General features: G+C 40.5%; 1 protein-coding gene across 1 annotated transcript in view; it reads right to left on the bottom strand.

Moving 5' to 3' along the window:
* The window catches only part of LOC135936433 (zwei Ig domain protein zig-8-like), a 74,376-nt gene that overhangs the window by 14,432 nt on the left and 41,058 nt on the right, over positions 1-18,886 (bottom strand). The window contains exons 2-4 of the mRNA XM_065479240.1: positions 15,886-16,115; positions 9,827-9,928; positions 793-901 (exon numbers count right to left, since the gene is read on the bottom strand). Of these exons, the coding sequence (XP_065335312.1) occupies positions 793-901; positions 9,827-9,928; positions 15,886-16,115 (441 nt within the window). The remainder of the gene's footprint in view (positions 1-792; positions 902-9,826; positions 9,929-15,885; positions 16,116-18,886) is intronic.

Below are 18,886 nucleotides of genomic sequence, written 5' to 3'. Positions count from 1 at the left end.
CATGCGATCGCAATCATGGATTTCCTCCGGCTGCAAAGTGCAATTTTCCTCAACCACACTTATATCCACCGAGAGAAAAAAATAGCGTGAGAAACATAGCGGGAGAGATCGGGTACAGAATACTGTCTACTCGCTTTTCTTTGTTATTCTCTGCAATCGATCCGATGGAAAAGGAAAAAGGCTTGCATTGCATCTTCTACGAGAGTTTAAACTGAACTTAACGGTTCGTTGCAACCAACCAGTTGTTTGAAAGTAATTTTTCTTTTAAAATTGAAAAAAAAAACTTTGTGGTCTTATTTTGTTCAAATAAAATACAAGTGACCGCTCATAAAATTTGATGCTAACTGGTCACAAATTAATAATAAATTAACATTACATAGTATTCATATCAAAATTTCCCCCCTCTTCAACTGCTTAGTTAGCCTTTCTTTCAACGGGAACAGGGTTGGCAAAGCTTTTGAAAATAAAGATTTCGGAGCAAGCTGTTCCGAGTGCAAAAGGCTTTTGTTTTGCAGCCAAAAGTGCCACCCACTCGAACGCAGTTCTCGCATCTAATTTCGAGCAGCCGCTTGGCCGGCCCCAAAATTACCAACGAAGGCTGTTCAATCGGATTCGCTTTGCCCTCGTCTGTCGTCGTGGGCGCAGAATTCGCTCCTCGTGCGTGCAGCGCTCGGACCCTTCCCCCGACTCCATTTGAATTGATCGCCCGATTTCATCGTGTTCGCAGAAGAGGCGACGCTTGATTTCATTAAGGAGAACAAGAAGAGCTAGACGCGTGTTTTTTGCACTTACCGACGACTCTGAGGTCTATGAAAATACTTGTTGGCGGGTGCGACGACACTTGGCACTCATACAGCCCGGCGTCGCGCTCTTGCACGAATTTCACTTGTAACGTCCAATCCTGCAACAAATAAAACAAGGAATATGAGCGCCAAAGAACCAAAAACATGTGTCGAATGGAAATGTTACATTGCAGCAAGAGCAGAAACAAAAGTCGCCGGCCTTGGCGAGAGCGTGCGAAAAGAAAGTGCGGGTCTTGAAGGGCAAAATGGGGTAAACTTGAAAGCATTTTGGGAACGACGGCAACGACGCCCGTCAAAGCGGACACCAGTGAGAAGAAATTTTATTTCTCACTCAGCTTCGGAATTTGTAGCATCAACGTTTGTGATATGCATAGTGAAAAGTAAGGTAAAGGGACACTTATGTTACATTTTCTTTGGGGTAGGTAAGGGAACGAGCTACTCTGTTTGACTGGTAGAGACTGACTAATTTATTTCACACTCTGCACTCTTTGCGTACACACATACATGAAATACCTGAGAGAAATAGTTGGGATATAACAATACTGCTTAATATTAAGACGAAGGTAATGGAGAAACGAGCCACGGGTTTGATGATGTAACAGTGAAAAATTTTTCCTTATGGAACGCTATGTACGAATATTTTATCCACTTTATTAAGCAAAAAGCATATATGTGTATACCAATAAAAGCTAAATAAAGAGATTGGCAGCTTGAGTCAAAGTTTGATTTTTTAACACGTGGTGAAATTAGGAACAAAAATGGAGCCTAACATTCAAGAATAGTATAGGAAAAATCTATTTCTTTCTTTTTTCTTTGTTTACCTAGTGATCTCGTAAATTTCCAGGGTCACAAGACCCTTTGCCTAACAAATTATTCAAGAATGAAGATGTCATGGTTCTGCACGCGTATATTCATCTATATTGGGTTTAATTTTCTTTCATAAAGCTGGCTTACTTTTTATGAGAAAAATAAAATTTAAATACAAATATAAAAAGATGCGAAGAGTGAGCGTAAAAAGGGGGCGCACGTAAAAGCTCTCATTAAACTGCACTCGTGTCTGAAATCAAAATCTCATCTCGGAGACGCGACTTCTTCATTTTTACGAGAGAAACCTGGCCGCCGGCGAGAATTAAGCTCCACTTTCGGTCGGTTGGCGTTTGACAACCTCTCTCCAGCGCTCGGAGCCAAGAAAATGCGGCCTTCATGCCGAAATAATAACGGCCGGGGATGAGAGCGGCTTTAAAATCTGGCGTCGATATGAAAAATAAAGCGATTAGCCTGGCTGCCAAATGTGATTTCAGCGCCGCGCGGCACTAAATCCGCCGCGCCTCTCAATTACCATCTCATTTGGCCAAAGCCTGCAGGGTTGCCACTTGCCAGGTACGTATAAAAGCATAAAATATCAAAGAAATTCTTCAGATGAGACCCTATAACTGAAAATATGTGATCTTCATCTTAAAAATGTTCAAATATGTTTATTTTTTAATATGCTTTTCAGATGTCAAAAGTATAGCGTTTATTTAAATCAGAGTGTCTTCAATCTTGACCATGTCAGGAATACATGACTAAAACTTGTGTAAAATCTAAAACTGAAGGGGTTTTATATTCCCAAAAAATGTAAGCTGCTTTCAATGGATTTTTAGGTACTTAGAGAAGTTAAAATCGATTCTTCCGTGGAAAACTTGAGCATTTTATATGTACAACGATTTGGAATGCTTGATAATTGCACGTAGTGTAATTAAATAATAATTCAGAGAATATTGTTTGCTTATTAAACAAAATTGGATTGATACTCACTCTCAAATACTGGCGCAAGCAATTTTATTTTACGCATATTTGACCAAACCGGAATAGTCATAACTCATAACACATAATAATATTTTTAACCTCAAATATGTCTTAGGACACGTGGCAACCCATGAGTGCCTGGACACATTAGAGCGAACGAGTAGCACACGTTCAGCCTCAGGGGTTCTGGGTTCAAATGTTTGCATAAATGTGTGTGTGTGTGTGAGTGAGGCACATCGTCAGTTGGTTTTTCAGCATCAAAAGTGAGTTGTGGTGGCACGGCGACAGAGCCCAGCAGACGCCGTTGGCGACGACCTCGACCAGCGTCGGCTGTTAGTTGCTGCCCTCGGAGCAAATCTAATTTCGGGCGAAAAGTTAAAACACCGAAATTGAAAAAAGGTCTCATTCACTTTCGCATTTTCTTTGCCGGCATCAAGAGCAGAGCAATGAGCGGAATTCCTCGGCGGAGAAAGGCGATTTGGGTCGTGTAACACGCAGCGTGGTAAAGAAAAAGACGGACAGAGCATGGGCGTAAAAAATTGGGGAGAGCAGGAGAGAGTGAAACCAAGTGTGCTGGCTGGTGAATATGAATAAAAAGGCGTATCTGCCGCGGGGCTTTTTTATAGTTCAAAGAGGGCTTGGTCCAGCCGAGGTGTTGTTGCGTCTCGTCAGGTGAACTCGGGCGTGAAGTGCACGCCTCAAATAAGAAGAGGCAGAGAGAGCGCACGAAAGAGTTGGGAAAAGAGCAAGAGTCTTTGCGGACGCGCTGCGAAGGAAGAGAGAAAGAGAAGAAATTTATTGATCCGGTCGGCGAGCAGCCAGGGGCCAATATTGCTGAAAGAGTCCTCTCTGCTGCTGCTGCTTTTTATTATTAAATTATGTTGCAATCTATTAAGTTTGCCTTAAGTGTCGCCTATTTGTTTTGCCAGAAACGCTTTTAACGCCCAATTGGCTTGGGCAGAAATTTCTGCCGGCTGGGGATTCGCTCCTCTCTCAATTGAAGAGTCGAATATGCGGAAAACAATTTGGCAATTTCTCTTTAAATTTTTTTCTATTAAAAATATCCCAGAAGGAAGGAATTGTGTTTTATTATTAGAATATATTATAATGTTGAAATAAAAATTATGTATTAATCATGGTACAGTTTACCTTTACTATATACCGAACCAATAAAAAGCAGCTTAAATTGTATATAATGTACATCTATGTTTATCCAAGGAAATGAAGCTTAATTTACTAAACAGTCTGGAATAGCAATATCTGATATAGTCAAGTTGACCCGAGGAAATTTATGGCGGCAGAACGACAAAAATAGCACTTCTGCGAATTGATTTCACTGGTCTCTCCCAACTTCTATGGAAAGGTGCTCATTCAAAGATGGCAAAGTTGACTCAATTCAATCAACGTTTTTCTTTCTCTCAACGATGCTCCAGTTCGGTTGATTGATGGCAGCCTTAATTAAAAACGCGTGCCGCAAAATGTAGATATTTACTCAAGAATGAATCTTTCGGCTTTCTAAATGAGTCACTGACGTCGCAACATAGGACCGAGATAATTTTTCAATGAGTTAGTTTGCGCGCAGGCTGCTCGTCGCATCCGCTTTTTCATCACTGCAAGAAAGCGTAATCATCTTGTGATTAAAGACGCTGTGCGAGCAATTTCACCTGCCTTAGATAATCACCTCTCCCTCAGCGCATTGTTCCCCTCGCAAGCTGTGAATTTCCTGAGTAATTTTTGCCTCTCTGCTTGCGACGAACTTTGCTCTCTGTTTTTGAGTCGTAATTTCCGTGTCTGTGTCAAATGTAAAAAAACGGACTAACGAGGTTTTTTAAGTAGCCAAAATGAAAATTCAAGTCCTTTGCTGCTACAAATTGCGTTTAATTGGTTTCCCAAATGTAATTACACTCTCATGAAGGTTTGAACTCTTATGAAAAACTAGCGCACAGCTGAATCACCAAAATACGAAATCAGCCTAACATTTTATGGGGCTATAACAATATATTCAAAACTAATAAATTTATAAAAAAGAATTTTTAAAATTCAAACTCAAATACAAATAATGTTTCCTTTTTTAGTTATGGGTTTTTGCAATTCCTGCATCAGCATAGAATAATTTTGAATTGAAATCATTCAAAATTTAATCTTTATTACCACGGATCAAAAACTCGGAAACCATGAACACTCGTTGAAATAGGCGTTTTTAGAAATATTTCTAGCAAATTTAATTGTGAATAAAGATTATGCTGTGAACGATTATGCCGTGAACGTGAACGCGTCAACTCGCGGCTAAATTCAATCATAAGGAGCAAGCAAGAGCATCACACGCAGCTTCGTTCGCACTAGTCGATATACACTACACGCACTAGAGAGGATTTGCATGCCTTTTTGCAGCGCGTTTTGTGAGCCAAAGGTTGGCGATCGCCTATTAAGCGGAACGGGTCGTAATTCGGGGATAAATACGCCCATTTGCACCATTGTTTTCGCCAGATAAAAAGGCAGTAAATGCGACCGAGAGTGCGTGTCGGCGGAATGGGCTCATTGATTCGCCACAAACACACTCTCTCGATGCCGCAGTTTAAACGCCCTGCACGCGGATCCAGCAGCCTCGAAAAATAATGTAATTGCTGCCTGTTCGAATTTGGCCCTGCACCAGAACGGGATCCGTTCCTCGATTAATTTATCGAGCGATGCCTGCGACTGACGAGACAAAGAGCAGGACCTTGTGACGTCTTAAATAAGCGCCAAATCTGGCATTAAAGCTTAAAGCAGCTCCTGCAACCGCGAAGGCTCAACTTTGCCCTCTCCAGAAATTTTAGTTCTCTACTGTTATTAAACCTAATAGATATATGAAGGAGTTTGTGTGTACCATCCAGTTTTAACGATATGTATATATCAGATATACAATCAAATGTAAAAAGGGAAAATTAAATTACCTCGGAGAGGAATCTCTATATTTTCTATTTTCAGTCCTGAGGAAAATTCATAACGAGTGTACATATTTCTGTGCCGCTTTGTTGTGAGGTGAAATACATGTTCCGATGTTATAAACTCATATAATACTTGGAAATGTAACACATTTTACATTCCATGTAATAAATATTAAAAAAACACCGTTTCTAGTTTTTCCTTTCGCTTGAAAGTAGATACCCATCTTGCCAGGAACTCTTATCGAAAGCAAATAAAGAAGAAAAATATAAAACTAAGATTTTCACGTAAACAGGGGACAATCGATTTTTTTAACGTGAAAGCTGAAAAGTAATCTTTGAAGACGAGGATTCGGTGGAGCATGTACAAGAATGTGAAAATATGAGTATATGAGAGCTATTTACTTTTCATAAAAACACGCGATTCCTCAATTGGAACAAAGCGGGACCATAACAAATAAAGCTCTAAATTTCGCAGCAGCCCTGTTTACGTAGATCATATTGACACCTATAGAGAAAAACAATGGCCTCTGAATATGAGAGAAGTGCAGAAATATAGGAAAGAGTATTGCACTATCCAGCATTTCTTGATCTGAAATAGATGTTCCCACCCCGCCCTAAAGGAGGAAATAATACAGTTAGACAGAAACTTCCCTCAGAATATAATTTTGAGGCTCCTTCATGGAAAAGGCAGTATTTTTTGGAGAGAGAAAGAGAGAGAGAGACACTTCTCCACGCCCCTTTTCGCTCATTTTATTACCACTTTTCACTCTCCCTCTCCCTCGCCGAGGGTTAAATATTCAATCGGGGGCCGATGATAAAAATGGCGCTTTACACACGAACGAGAAAGCGTGCGAACGACACACGTGAATTGTTATGCTTTTTAAATTGGTGCCACGAGAGGAAGATGTCGCCGTTTAAGGAGTGTGCTACCGGGGTCATTAGTATTCTGGGCTGTTAAGTTGGAGAACGGGCTGTTGGAAACAATGACGTCAACCCTCCTCCGCACCCCTTCCCTGAACGCACACACATGCTTTTTTCTTACTCTCAAAGGACGCAGTGGCCAAGATTGAATACCTGCTTTTATTATGTGGGAGGCTTCCAGAGCTAGAATAAAAAAAAAACACTCCGTGCGAGGGTTGAATGAAGTATAAGAATTGAAATTTTGTTTTACGAATGTTGACGAAAACCATAAACATTGTAATGTACCTAGGTACATTGCAACAAAATGATTTTTCTATCAAGCAGAATGACAGCATTATGATTCACTAGCAAACCAAAATAAGCAAGATTTTGTAGCCAGAACGAAAAATCTTGTGTTGCAGAAAAAATAATGTATCTATGTCGAAGACTCATTTAAGAAGCATTAATTAACTTGACCATTATTGGGAAAATAAAATTTGTTAAGAAGCCATTATTCACATTAAAGGGAACTATGAGCATAATTAAAACAGAAAACACTAACTAGAATAGAGAATTTAGTTTAATAAATAAATTCGAATAGCTATACTCTGACTAAGAGGTTTTTAATAGGAGGTGCGCATTAATGTAATATATGATACAGGTCAAAATTATTTCGGTCGTTCTTGTAATAGTAAGCAGGGTTTTGGCACCTCAGGAATCATTTCAACATAATGAAATATATGACCACAGCATTGCAGGGGATTAATTTGATTTGCTCACTAACTACTGACTGAGCACAATCAAAGAGAGAACAATTTACGAATTTAGGTGACATCTCTCTGCACACCCGCTCTTTGACGTGAATAAGGATAGTATAGATATTGAGCCGTGTGTAAAGTTGTAACCAATTTATTAAACTACTTAACTTATTGTTAGTTTTATGGTTTGCAAGTTTCATCATATTATCTTTTTGTACTAAGTCTACTGAAAGTATTTGGTTTGTTTTTGCAGCGTTCGTTCCCAAATCGTGAATTGGAAGCGAAATCAAATTGTGCGATGATTAAACCGTCATGCAAATGTTTCCTTATTCCCTTCGATTTATTGTTGTTTAATTCTAAAATCTCCAATACGTTTCCGTTTTTCCCGATTTCAACCCTGGACACATCCAATCAATCAAAATCGCGCAGATGCCAAATATCGCCACAAATCAAAACAATTTGCCAACTGGAAACAATCAAACTGCAAACCCACACCGACGAAGCAGTGGATTGCGGAGGAGCAGGTTGAATTTGCGGTTTGCGTCGGCTCTTCCTCCTTAATTCAGTCAGTTGATGCCGCGACCGCAGCAAATTGGATCTGTCTCGCGCACGTTCGCATGCCAAGTGCCGCTGCACGCTCGAGGACACACTGCGAATGCAATCAGTCCTTGACCTGCATTGTTGCTCTCTGCAAAATATGGTCCGGGCAGGCGTCATCACGGTCCGTGGCTACGGCAATTATAGCATGTATCAGCGCCCTTGTGCACGTTGATTGGAAAGGTCCACCGGGATGCATCGGCGCATATCATTATCACTCGACCGTCCACGCGAATCTGATTTGCAATTTGGTCTGACGAGTGCATCGAGCGGTTTTACGACTCATTTGCAAAACAGAACGCAATAAAAGTGATGCATTTCGCTTTTCCGTTTGATTACATAAATACAAATAGTGACTGAAGCGGACTGCAAAACTAATTGTTGCAGCTCTTTTTGCTGTACACCGTTCATTATTATGGTTTCGGCCAGAAGCATTTGGAAATGCGGAAAATGTAGATTTAAATTTTTAAACCTTAATGAACTCTTTTAGTTTAGTATCAAATACAGAACGTTGAAAAGCACTCGACTTAAAAATTGCTGTCTTCAAATTGCCGCACTGCTAAAAAAACCTCAGCAGATACTACGCAAGTTTAGTGCATTATATTTGAAATATTTAAAACCATTAAGTCACGAGGCTGCCTCTCCAGGGAAATAACAATAAACTCTCTCTCTCTCTCTCTCTCTCTCTCTCTCTCTCTCTCTCTCTCTCTCTCTCTCTCTCTCTCGTTCAAATTTTAGAGCAGCTATTTGCTGTTTCTGTTGCAATTTCGCGCAGAATTTCAGGAAGTCAAATATTGTGAAATGAGAGACAAACGCAAGAGAGAATTATTCCGAGTTATGAACAGTCAGAATATAAATTTGCTCTGAGTGAGCATGCTTGCAAATACACACACATACACTTTGTGAGCCGTGGAAACATACACAGAGCATATATAAACGAATGAATTGTTTGTTGATTTGGTTTGGCAGGAAACACGTGTAGCTGCAGCCGGTGGTGCACAATGGGAAAGAAGCAGCCGCCAACTTTCCGGTCGCGTGCATTCGTATTTGGTCAGCCCTAATTGCAGTCGGACGCCGCCGTGCATGCACTGCTCTGTGTACACACGACGACGACGTAATTTCAGCACCGATATTAATATTAATTGCGGCGGAATGTGCATATTAAGTTAGTTCCAGCCGCTCTTGGCATGCAGCCGCTGCATGCAGTCTCTGACTTTTTAATGAATACCAAATTAGCTGCTATGCTCTGCCCGTGTGAGATGAATATGGATAGCGCAACCCACTTTGCATACATTCCCTGCGACTGTCTGTTATGACCCAGAAAGTGGCACTAATGAAATTTATATGCGTTCGCGCTTCCTCGCAGACCTTCAAATCAAATAACCTATTATTAGATTAGGCAGGCCAATTATTTATCACTTATTATTAGGCCGGCCAAGTAACTCTTTTATCATTTGTAAATATTGGTTTCCGTATTAAAATTGCACTGGTTAAAAGCTCAACCCCACATTTTCGAACATCTACAAGAAGAAAGTTAAAGCATTGAAAATATTTATGAAAATTACCGTTACATATGGATTACAGAGTTCCATGGAACCGTTTGAAAATGAAAAAGACGATCATCGACGTAAAACTAACGTAACTTTTCAGTTAAAATAAATGTTGTAATAATTGCCATTGCATGAAGTGATATGATGGCTCTAAAACTTTATTGCAGGAAAAATGCTTCGGTGCAATTATTGGATGCGCACTTCACCGGAAAAAATATCGTCTCTGCATGACGCATTTAGGTTTTACCGATCGTCCCATAACCTTTTTATCCTTTAAATCTCTCGACATCGCAAGGCCGATTTTGTTTGCTCCAATATCAGGAAAGCTATTACTTTTCATAGTTCATAATCCTTTTATATGAGCTCAGAATCTTTCTGAATGAAAGTGTTACAACGGCCCTGATTCAGTTAAAACAAAAAGAAATCCAAAAAATAATTCAAGTCGGTTATTGTGCAGAAGAGTAAACAAAAAAATAGCCGAGTAGTGCAAAAATGTTTCTTACCTCTGAGTGTTGTGCATGAACTGCCTGGTAGCGCTCGTCGCTGCTGTAGGTCGTGAGGCCGACTGTTAACAAGTGATAATCCTTCCTCCTTATCCAAGAGATCTGCAACATCAGAATCACATTACAGCGCTCTTTTATTCTCCGGGTCCGAAAAAAGGCCGAATTTTCGCATGCATAACAAATTCGCCAGCCGGCGCACGCCACGCTTTTCCCCCCGACGAAAAAGAATAAGTATATAAAAATTCCGAGCGTCGTTTATGCTCTGGCAGCGGCAGTTTAAGTGCCGCCGACTCGCGAAAATGATGGATGGCCCTTCCAACTCGACTTTTGGTGCACACATAAATGTAGAGTGAGGGAGGAAAAGCTGCTGCGCTCGCGACTTGTTTGTTGTGCGCCTTTCGCCTGCAAATCTATAAAAATCTCTAGGTCGTGCAGGCTAATTATGATTTATGGCTAGCGTTGCCGCCGCGCAGCAAAGCCCCGCCAGACAAAAAGTCTCTGCGAACTTCGCCTTCAAGACTCACTTCTGTTCCTGGAAAATAGTTACGAATAGAGCGCTCCGTCAAAGAGAAGCTACACGTTTAGTTGGAAAGCGTAATGATTGGAGATGGAGACTTTTCCAGATATTCCAGGTTTGCTTTGAAATTTCGAATGAGTTTGGCTCAGCAAAGATATTAATAAAAAGACGTTAGAATATAAGTAAAAACGTGAGAAAATCAGGCCGAAAACCATTTTTAACATCATGACTTTTATTTTTTTAACTTAAATGTTTTAGTTCGTGTAGGCATGCTACGAAAATTTGGTTTGTATCAATAAATTTTGGAACGCCAACAAAAGCTTTGGAACTTGTCATTAGGTTAACTTGAAATTGAAAAATAGATTTTGTGTTATGTGTCTCACACGCGTCTTGTGCAGCGTCTGGCCACATTACTCTCAAAGGAAACTTTAAGGATTCTAGTTTTTGGTAAAACTATTGAATTATTAATTTAGCATTTCCTGATGAGAACCACTTACAGTGGTGTGAATTTTTCGATTCGATGGCTTTAGCTATTTATAGCACAGATATTTAGAAAATGGCCTTCCCGCTTTATTTTTTCTGTTTTACACTAGCAGCTGTAATCATTACGGAATAGTTTAAAACAACGAAAATAATCACAATTTCTCAATATGATTTGTCGAAGGAACGTTTGTCGGTTAATAAAGTTTTTTACCGCCGTCCGCACGGTAGTTACGGCAACTCGCACATAAACACAGGGCACCCCGAAGGGCGGTAATCTATTAAATGTTTAACCTTTTTATTCTGCGCAGTTTAGCTAACACAGAGAGCAAAATGTCACTAGCATAGTGCGCCCAGCAAAATAATTTAATTTGGCGAAGATGCATAATTGTTTTTGCTTAATCTTCGCGCCAAATTAAGGCATGAACAGTGCAGAAGTTTTCGTATTAAACTTTGAAACAATTCGGGGGACACACGCACATACGCAGGAGAGCTTCATTAAATCATTTAGTGGCGAGCCGGCCGGCCGTAAATCTCCCTTGGCAGATTAATTTCGCAAGGCCGGCCGAAATGACACTTTTTCCTCTTTGATGTCAGCCGAGTGAAGCCGCTTGTAAACAAACACACTGCCGGCTGGTTGACCATTGTGACGGGCTTGAAAAGAAGGAGAGACAAAGCGTTGAACTCGCGCAAAAAGCGCTCTTTCAGCCGCGCGCCTTTTATCCCTGAGACGGCTACGCGACAAAAAGAGTGGGCGAAAAAAGTCCGTGCGGTTCTCTCACGAAATTTTCCGCTCTATGCCCAAATTGACGTGAGATAAGTAGCCACGCTGCGATTCATTTATCTTTGGGGCACGCAAAAAATCGACTCAAACGACGCCTGCTCGACTTTTGACCCTCTCAACGCCTCTCGTCGCCCACTACGCTGACCTACATTCCACAGGACAGGTGCAAAATCACGCCGCTTTCGCGAAATTGCAGTAAATTGAAATTTTCTCAGTAAGCCTTGCAATCGTTTACCATTATTTTTTTAACATTTCGATGCTATAAAATGAATGGAAATAAGATGTTGCAACAAGTTGAATGCCATTGGGGGAAAAAGGAACAATTCAGTGTGATAAAAAGAAGTAGAAAATTAATGTGGAGGGAAATTAAAAACAGGTCGTGAATTTGGAATTAATCTATAACCAAACAATTTTCTTTCTAGAGATATTAAATGTGAAAGTTGCATCTCCAAAATTGTTTTAATATCCACTTATCACAGGGATAATAGAACATCCTCTGCTCGGAGTTCTCAAATATCTTTTTTTTCTGACGCACTCTGAATGGCCCTATTATACATATGTGCCAAAAATTTGCTGGACTAAATTTAGAATTTTAAACTTCTTTGAGATTAAACTGAAAGCATCAATCATGCACGAGCAGCTGCTGTCCCACGATAGCTTCCAAAATTGCGAAATTTTTATAGCAGCTCATACAGATTTTACCAAGCCCCTCATAGTTAATCAGTTCTCCCGGGCGAGCTTAAAGCCGAAACTTTAGTCGCACGTAACGTTTCTGTGATGAAGTGATCTAATTTCCAGGGATCGCCTTGTGAACCCTGCTGGCCCGAAATATGAGGGAGCGACAGAATGCCTCGTCTTCCGTGGAGCGGAAAAGGGGCACGAGGGTAAATGGAGAAGTGAGTCTAGGCTGGTTCCAAAATGAGTGAAAACTGCGTTGACATCGACAGGTGTGCCGGTTCCCTGGGGACTTGGCCGGCCTCGGGGCTCATCTCTCTCTATCTCTGCTTGTTGTTATTACGCTCTCGTCGTCGACGACAATGACGATGATGACATCGTCGCCGTCAAAGTCAACTGCCATTGTCGGCGGCATGACTGTGTGTTTTCTGCGTGCGCTATTTGCTCACACACTCACGGCGCAGCAGCAGCACAGCTCGCGATTCCGCCTTCTTATTTGTGTCTCGGCTGGGTCCGTGAAACGAGACAGCATCCGCCCATGTGAACGTGAAGCACCCTTATTTACGCGGAAAATGACAACGCGGACGTGGGTGAAATCTGCACTGCACAAAAAGTTGCAGAGCGGCAATTGACAGAATATCAAAATCAGCAAAACAGTTTTCGGCACTTCGGACATTTAATTTCTTTCGTATATCTTATTTTATCAAATAGGCAAATATATGGATACAAAAGAAATCAAATTTTTTTTTTGAATTTGGTCTGATCTTATTCATTGTTGTCTTTTCTCACATTTTGTTAAATACATTGCTAAGCTAATTTGAATTGAAGATCGGATATTCGGGAGACCTTCTCTTGGTCTGATTGAATTATCAGTTTGTCTTGGCTCAGCGGGTGCCCTTTTCTACATTCAAATCCCATTATTTCACGGGGTGTCTTGCTGCAAATATACATCACAGATCAAAGGCCGAGGAGAGAATCAACAAGCTCCTCCGCCAACTTAATAAACATGCACACCGGTTGCCAATAAATAAATGAGAGAGCAAATCCATCTGGACGCGAAATTCCATCGACTGGAGCACAAAAAGGGTGTATTGCGCTGCTGCTCTTCGTGGGGGTGTATAAATATAATTTTTTGCTGCCGCGCGGGGCCAACTTGTCGATTTTGGGCCTGCGTGACAAACGAGCTGGCTGGCGGCTTGTGACACGTCTTTTTCCACCGGTGCCTGCTGCATGCTGCCGGGGGTTGTGAAAAGTAGTCCTCCATTTTGCTCTCTCTCCCAATGACGGTTTTCCGACCGATAAAACTATCCATGCAGTCAACCCTAGTTACAGCAGGAGTTTATATATTAATTCGGTTCAGCGCACCTATTACTAATATCGGACTTACTAAGTATTTACTAATTATCTCTATTCTAACAATGTTAATAGCTGGTATCGGTGCCAACTTAGAAACTGACTTAAAAAAAGTTATTGCGCTTTCAACACTTAGACTAAATTTCAAATAAGGTATTTGAATAGTTTATTTTTAATTTGCATGCAATTAGTGACAAAATTAATATTTTAGTGTCAAGTTTTGGACGCAGAGGAGACGCAAAAGGAAATGTAACCTGTGATTTTCCTTTGCTTGAATTTTTTATCTCTTCGTATTTAGAACGAAAAACTTGCCTTTCAGACTAATTGCGGAGCCATAAAAAGATCAATTCCAAAGCCCTGGTGGATTGCCAATTATTCAGATGTACGCGGGATCGTACTCTTTCACGTCCCTGCTCATCTGCTGCCTTTTTTCCGTGGTGTCCAATCAGCGGCGTTCTGTTTTGGCCCGCATCTGTGCCGTACGCAAGCAGCCCTTTTAATTCACGCACAAACGTGAAATATGCATGAGCGAACCTTTGGGCCGGCCGGCGCACCTTTCGCCGCTTTATTAGCCTGCCAGTGGAATTTAATATTCAGCAAAGTTTGGATTCACACACATGCACACTGGCAGATGTGAAATGAGTCTTCGGACCGAAGTCACGAACCCGCAGCTTATGTACTTATTCCTTTTTGCGGTCGGAGCACGCACCACCGCTGTGTTGCAAAGTGAATTTCAAACAAAGGCTCCGAATGCAAATATTCCCACTGGCCGATGGGAATTTGCGGAATGCGATACTACCTTTGACAGGCAGTCGTAAATTTCCGCACTAAATTCTGCCCATGTATCTGAGAGGCTGTAAATTTCGCGTGAAAAAGGATTACACGCGCACGTCTCTGGGTTTTGATATATGCAGGTCAAAAAGGCAGCAAAAGTTGTTTCTGCTTTGGCATCGCCGGCAATGCGAAAACTCGATTTCCTGCTTTCCAATGAGTAAAATCGAGCTGTTCTGGTGATTGGCATGAATGGGTCGTCTTTACTTGATATACTTTGAACATAAATAGGTGACTGTTTATAGAGGTCATCTTTTAGTTTTTTAGTAATATTGTATTTAAAAATTTACTTTTAAAAATAGTTGACTCTTTCAGCCACTTACTGAAGCAATCACACTCATTCAAGCCATAATTTTTATGAATCTAATTAATCAGAGCAGAAATTTGGTACCCAAAGCACCATTCTGCTTTCGGAGGTGTCTTTTAAAACACAAATCGAACATAAGTGATAAAAAAATCGCCATCTGGCTATTTTGTCACACTTATCTATATGCGCAACTAAAACAGCTGTATTTTCCTCACTTGAATTGTCTAATCATCATCGGAATCAGCATTTATCAAGTGTTTTGATTTAAACACACAGGTCGGATAATCCAAGTTCACTTGAGCTTGGTTTTGAGAAAATCGGCAACTCAATCAAGCCTAATGAAACTCGTAAACTGCTCAGTTAACCCAAACAAGAGCGTAATTCGATCCCCAAACTGAGTAAGTTGTAAATTATTCTTTGACGCGAAAGCAATTCGTCTCTACGCACCGAATTTTAAGTGCTCCGTTCCGTGTGCTCGTTTGTTCTGTTTACTTTCGCGTGTCGCTTTCGGCGTAACGAGATGTCAAGAAAAGCGTGGCACGAGCACAGAAGGAGAGGAAAAGGCTCTTTCGCAGTGGCGTCACAGCACCGAAAAACACTTGTGCGTGCCTTTGTTATCGGCAAATTGATTATCAGGCATTCGAGTGTGCCGAGTTTTGAAAGGTAATATATTTATTGAAAGCAAATACAGTAAGGAGCATGTGCGTAATGCCAACGAAGAAGCGGCCATCTGGGATTTTTTTATAGACATCATATTAAGGGGATGTTCACAACAATAATTTTTTAACAATTTAACCTCAGTAGAATTCGGATAATTCAGAAACAAAAGGTCTGCTTCAAGAAGCTAAGGAAATATTTCTTGTTCAGGACATTGAAAACTCGAAATTCCGCGAAAACCATATTTAAATTTTGCAGAAATTACACGAATAAAGTGAATTTAATGAAGATCAATAAAATTAGTTTCGTCATTCATTTTCTAGTTGTATTATTGGGAAAAAAAATTCCAGAAACAATTTGCCCTAGTTCTTTACATCAATGATGTAAATGTTATATAACTTGGGAAATAAGGATTGGCGTGCCCCTGAAACACGAGGGCTGAGGTTTGTACTTACCACTCCATCACCGATGTTTTTGACAATGCACGGCACGAGGGCGGTGCTGCCGGTTTGTGCGGTGACGACGCTCGAGTTCTCGGTGGCGAAGAAGACGGGCGGCGGCGACACTGTCTCCAGCTGCTCCTCTTGCCCGGGCACGTCCGTGTGCACGATCTCAATGACGGGCGGCGGCGCCGGCAGCGGAGCCACCAACGGCTTCACTGGTTTCTTCTCTAATGGCTTCTCACCTGAGGACATGATTCATAAACACATTAAGTCTGTATAGAAAAGTATAAAATTAATAATTTGTATCATAAATGATTAAAAAATTTCCCGATAATGAGCAAAATAATAGCTTAATATTTTATAAGCTTAGCATGTACCCAATTTTATGAGACTGAAACAATACTAAATGTGAGCTGGAGTGAACTTAAATTTTAAGATATACATGTCTTCACTCGATATGCCATGGGTTATATGCCGCGTTATAAATTTTATTTCATACAATTCAAGCTTACGAAATTTTCAGGACCATTTTTCAGCAAAGAAATGTGCTTTTTCGATTGATGAGAAAATCTGATCAGACCCTCGACCAAAATGGAGTTCATTTTTGGCACAATTGGCGGCCGGTGCGAAAAGGCTGCGAACCCTTTCATTTCACCTGACCGTCGCCTCTTTCCACGCACTTTCCTTTTCGATTGTCGCAGCATGAAAGGCTGCTCTCGGCAGCGTCATATTTCATTTATTGGTGGGCAGGCAGCGAAAAAGAGCAGAGATAGATTAAAATGCCTGCCGCTCGCACATACCTTTCCTATTTCCTGCCTAATGGGCGAAATAGAAAGGCTGCCGGGCAGCGGTCGCACTGGCGCGCGTGGTATTTTTTTATCTGCACACAGCGCGGCCGCCATAAAGCCTTTTGATGGGCGGTAATAATAATGATAAGCGGCCGCTCAGCACTCCCTTGCTAACCCACTGGACACTGGATATCGCCCAGCAAAGAGCACAAGGATTAAACGGCGCGCACTTTGCCGTTACTGATTGGAAGCGAAGGTACAGAAATTCCCGGCATCTGCACCCGCAAACCCTCTCAAATATAACAAGCGCTGGTGTTTGGTTACTCGAGGCACAAATAGGCTTGATAGGCTCAGTTTCGAAATACGCATTCTAGGTAAAATAAATAGAAAAAAGTAATCCTTAAGTGTGAATTTAATCAGGTTGCTTGGCAAAAAATTCAGAAAATAGAAACAATTAAGTATTTGAGTTTGTGTGTCAGTATAGGCTTTGAAAATGTAATGCAACTGTAAAAAAATGTTTTTAATGTTTTACGATGTGAATTGTAATAAAAAATTGATGCAGGTTTTCCAAAGCCTGAAAGTTTTTAAAAATAATTTACAGTTAAAATTTTGCATGATATCATGTCAATTCTAAGAGTAAAAATTGTATAGTGTAGCCCATAAACTTGTGATTACTTAAATTAATTTGTGAGATGGATTGCAACATAATTTTTTTCCTGTGAATAACATCAAGCTAACTAATTGTGAGGAGAAGGATTTATAATTCACACACGAGACTAGATTCTAGTTAAAAAAAGGTATAAAAATAGGAAACCACGTCTGGCATTAATTTTCCCAACAATTATATCATATTAAAATCAACAGCTAAAGCTTGGATAATCCTCATTCCCTTAAGCAATTCTGCGAAGCTAGTGAGCCGCTGCAGAAATGTTACGCCATGCATTCGTGCGATTTGATGGATAGAGGATGCGCTGGTGCTCTGTTCTACATAAATAAATCGGCACGAGGATGAATGTACACGGACACTCGCGCCGACAGATAGATAATAATGCGCGGGTGACCCGATTCGCCCTTTTATTGATTTATAGGCAGACACTGCGTTCGGCATTATCTCTGAGGCTTGCGTTCCTCAAATTTAAACTTATCACCGCGACACCACCGGTTTATTTATAAGCGGAATGTGTGTGTGTGTATAAATTTCGATCTTGGTGTGCTGCGCACTGTGCTGAGCGCCCAAGTTTGCCGATATTTTCGCTTGCATGCATTATTCATCGTCGTTTGTCATCCGTGCACAGCCGGCTTTTGCATTTTTATCGCCGATTCAAAATTACTGCGCAATTCTGCGCACACAATACACTCCACCCGATGTAATGAGATAATTTTTCAAATCGTTGCCGCAGTATTATTCATGGTGGAGCTCAAATAATCAGCAATTATGAAGCAAGCTGTGCAGAGTCTGCAATTAGGGTTATTTGTTCAGTAAACGGAATTTCAACCACATTATAACTAATCAACGTGAAACAGGTATAAAATATTTCGTCGGTCATTTTTGTTAAAAAAAGATAATGGTACGCTACAAAAAAAATGAATCTTATTACCTTCGCAGACAATATGAGAGGCCATAAATGGTTAAGTATTAATCAATCAAAAATTAGCTCCAAGAGCCTGCATTAAACTAATCAGCAAAAATATTGAAACTTTTGTTATCCTTTGGAATGATTGACCAAAAAGGAAATTATAGTGAAAACTTGTGTAACATAATTATATATTAAATGAAATGAACAACAAATTGATGGTTTCACGTCAATAGGAGGCTAAAAAAATTTACTATTTTACCAAACAGAGTTTTGAGAGCATCATCTAAAATTTCAGCTCGGAAATGTTTTTCACTATTAAGAACAAAATTCTGCGCATTCATTTATTCTGTGATGTTAAAGCTTTGCCAAACATAAGTATTTTAGTTTCTATCTCTTTCAGCTGACAGTCGGTTACAAAAATGTCTGCTCGAATTTCCTTCTCTTTGTCTTTCTCCTGCTGGAAGTTTCGAGATTCAAAACGTATCTAACAGTTTCTAAAGCTTGTTATAATTTTCGGTTCTACATTTTTCATACAGCAAAGAGAAAATTCAGAGCGTACGCGTTTCAATGTGGCCAAAAGCGAGATGGTAGCTGGCTGTTGCCATAGGAAATAATATCCGCATTACGCAGCACCGGAGAATGAGCCCG

This window comes from Cloeon dipterum, chromosome 2, assembly GCF_949628265.1.
Source record: "Cloeon dipterum chromosome 2, ieCloDipt1.1, whole genome shotgun sequence".
NCBI lineage: Eukaryota > Metazoa > Arthropoda > Insecta > Ephemeroptera > Baetidae > Cloeon > Cloeon dipterum.
Note: the sequence above shows the minus strand (reverse complement) of the source record. Positions and strands in the feature narration are given on the sequence as shown.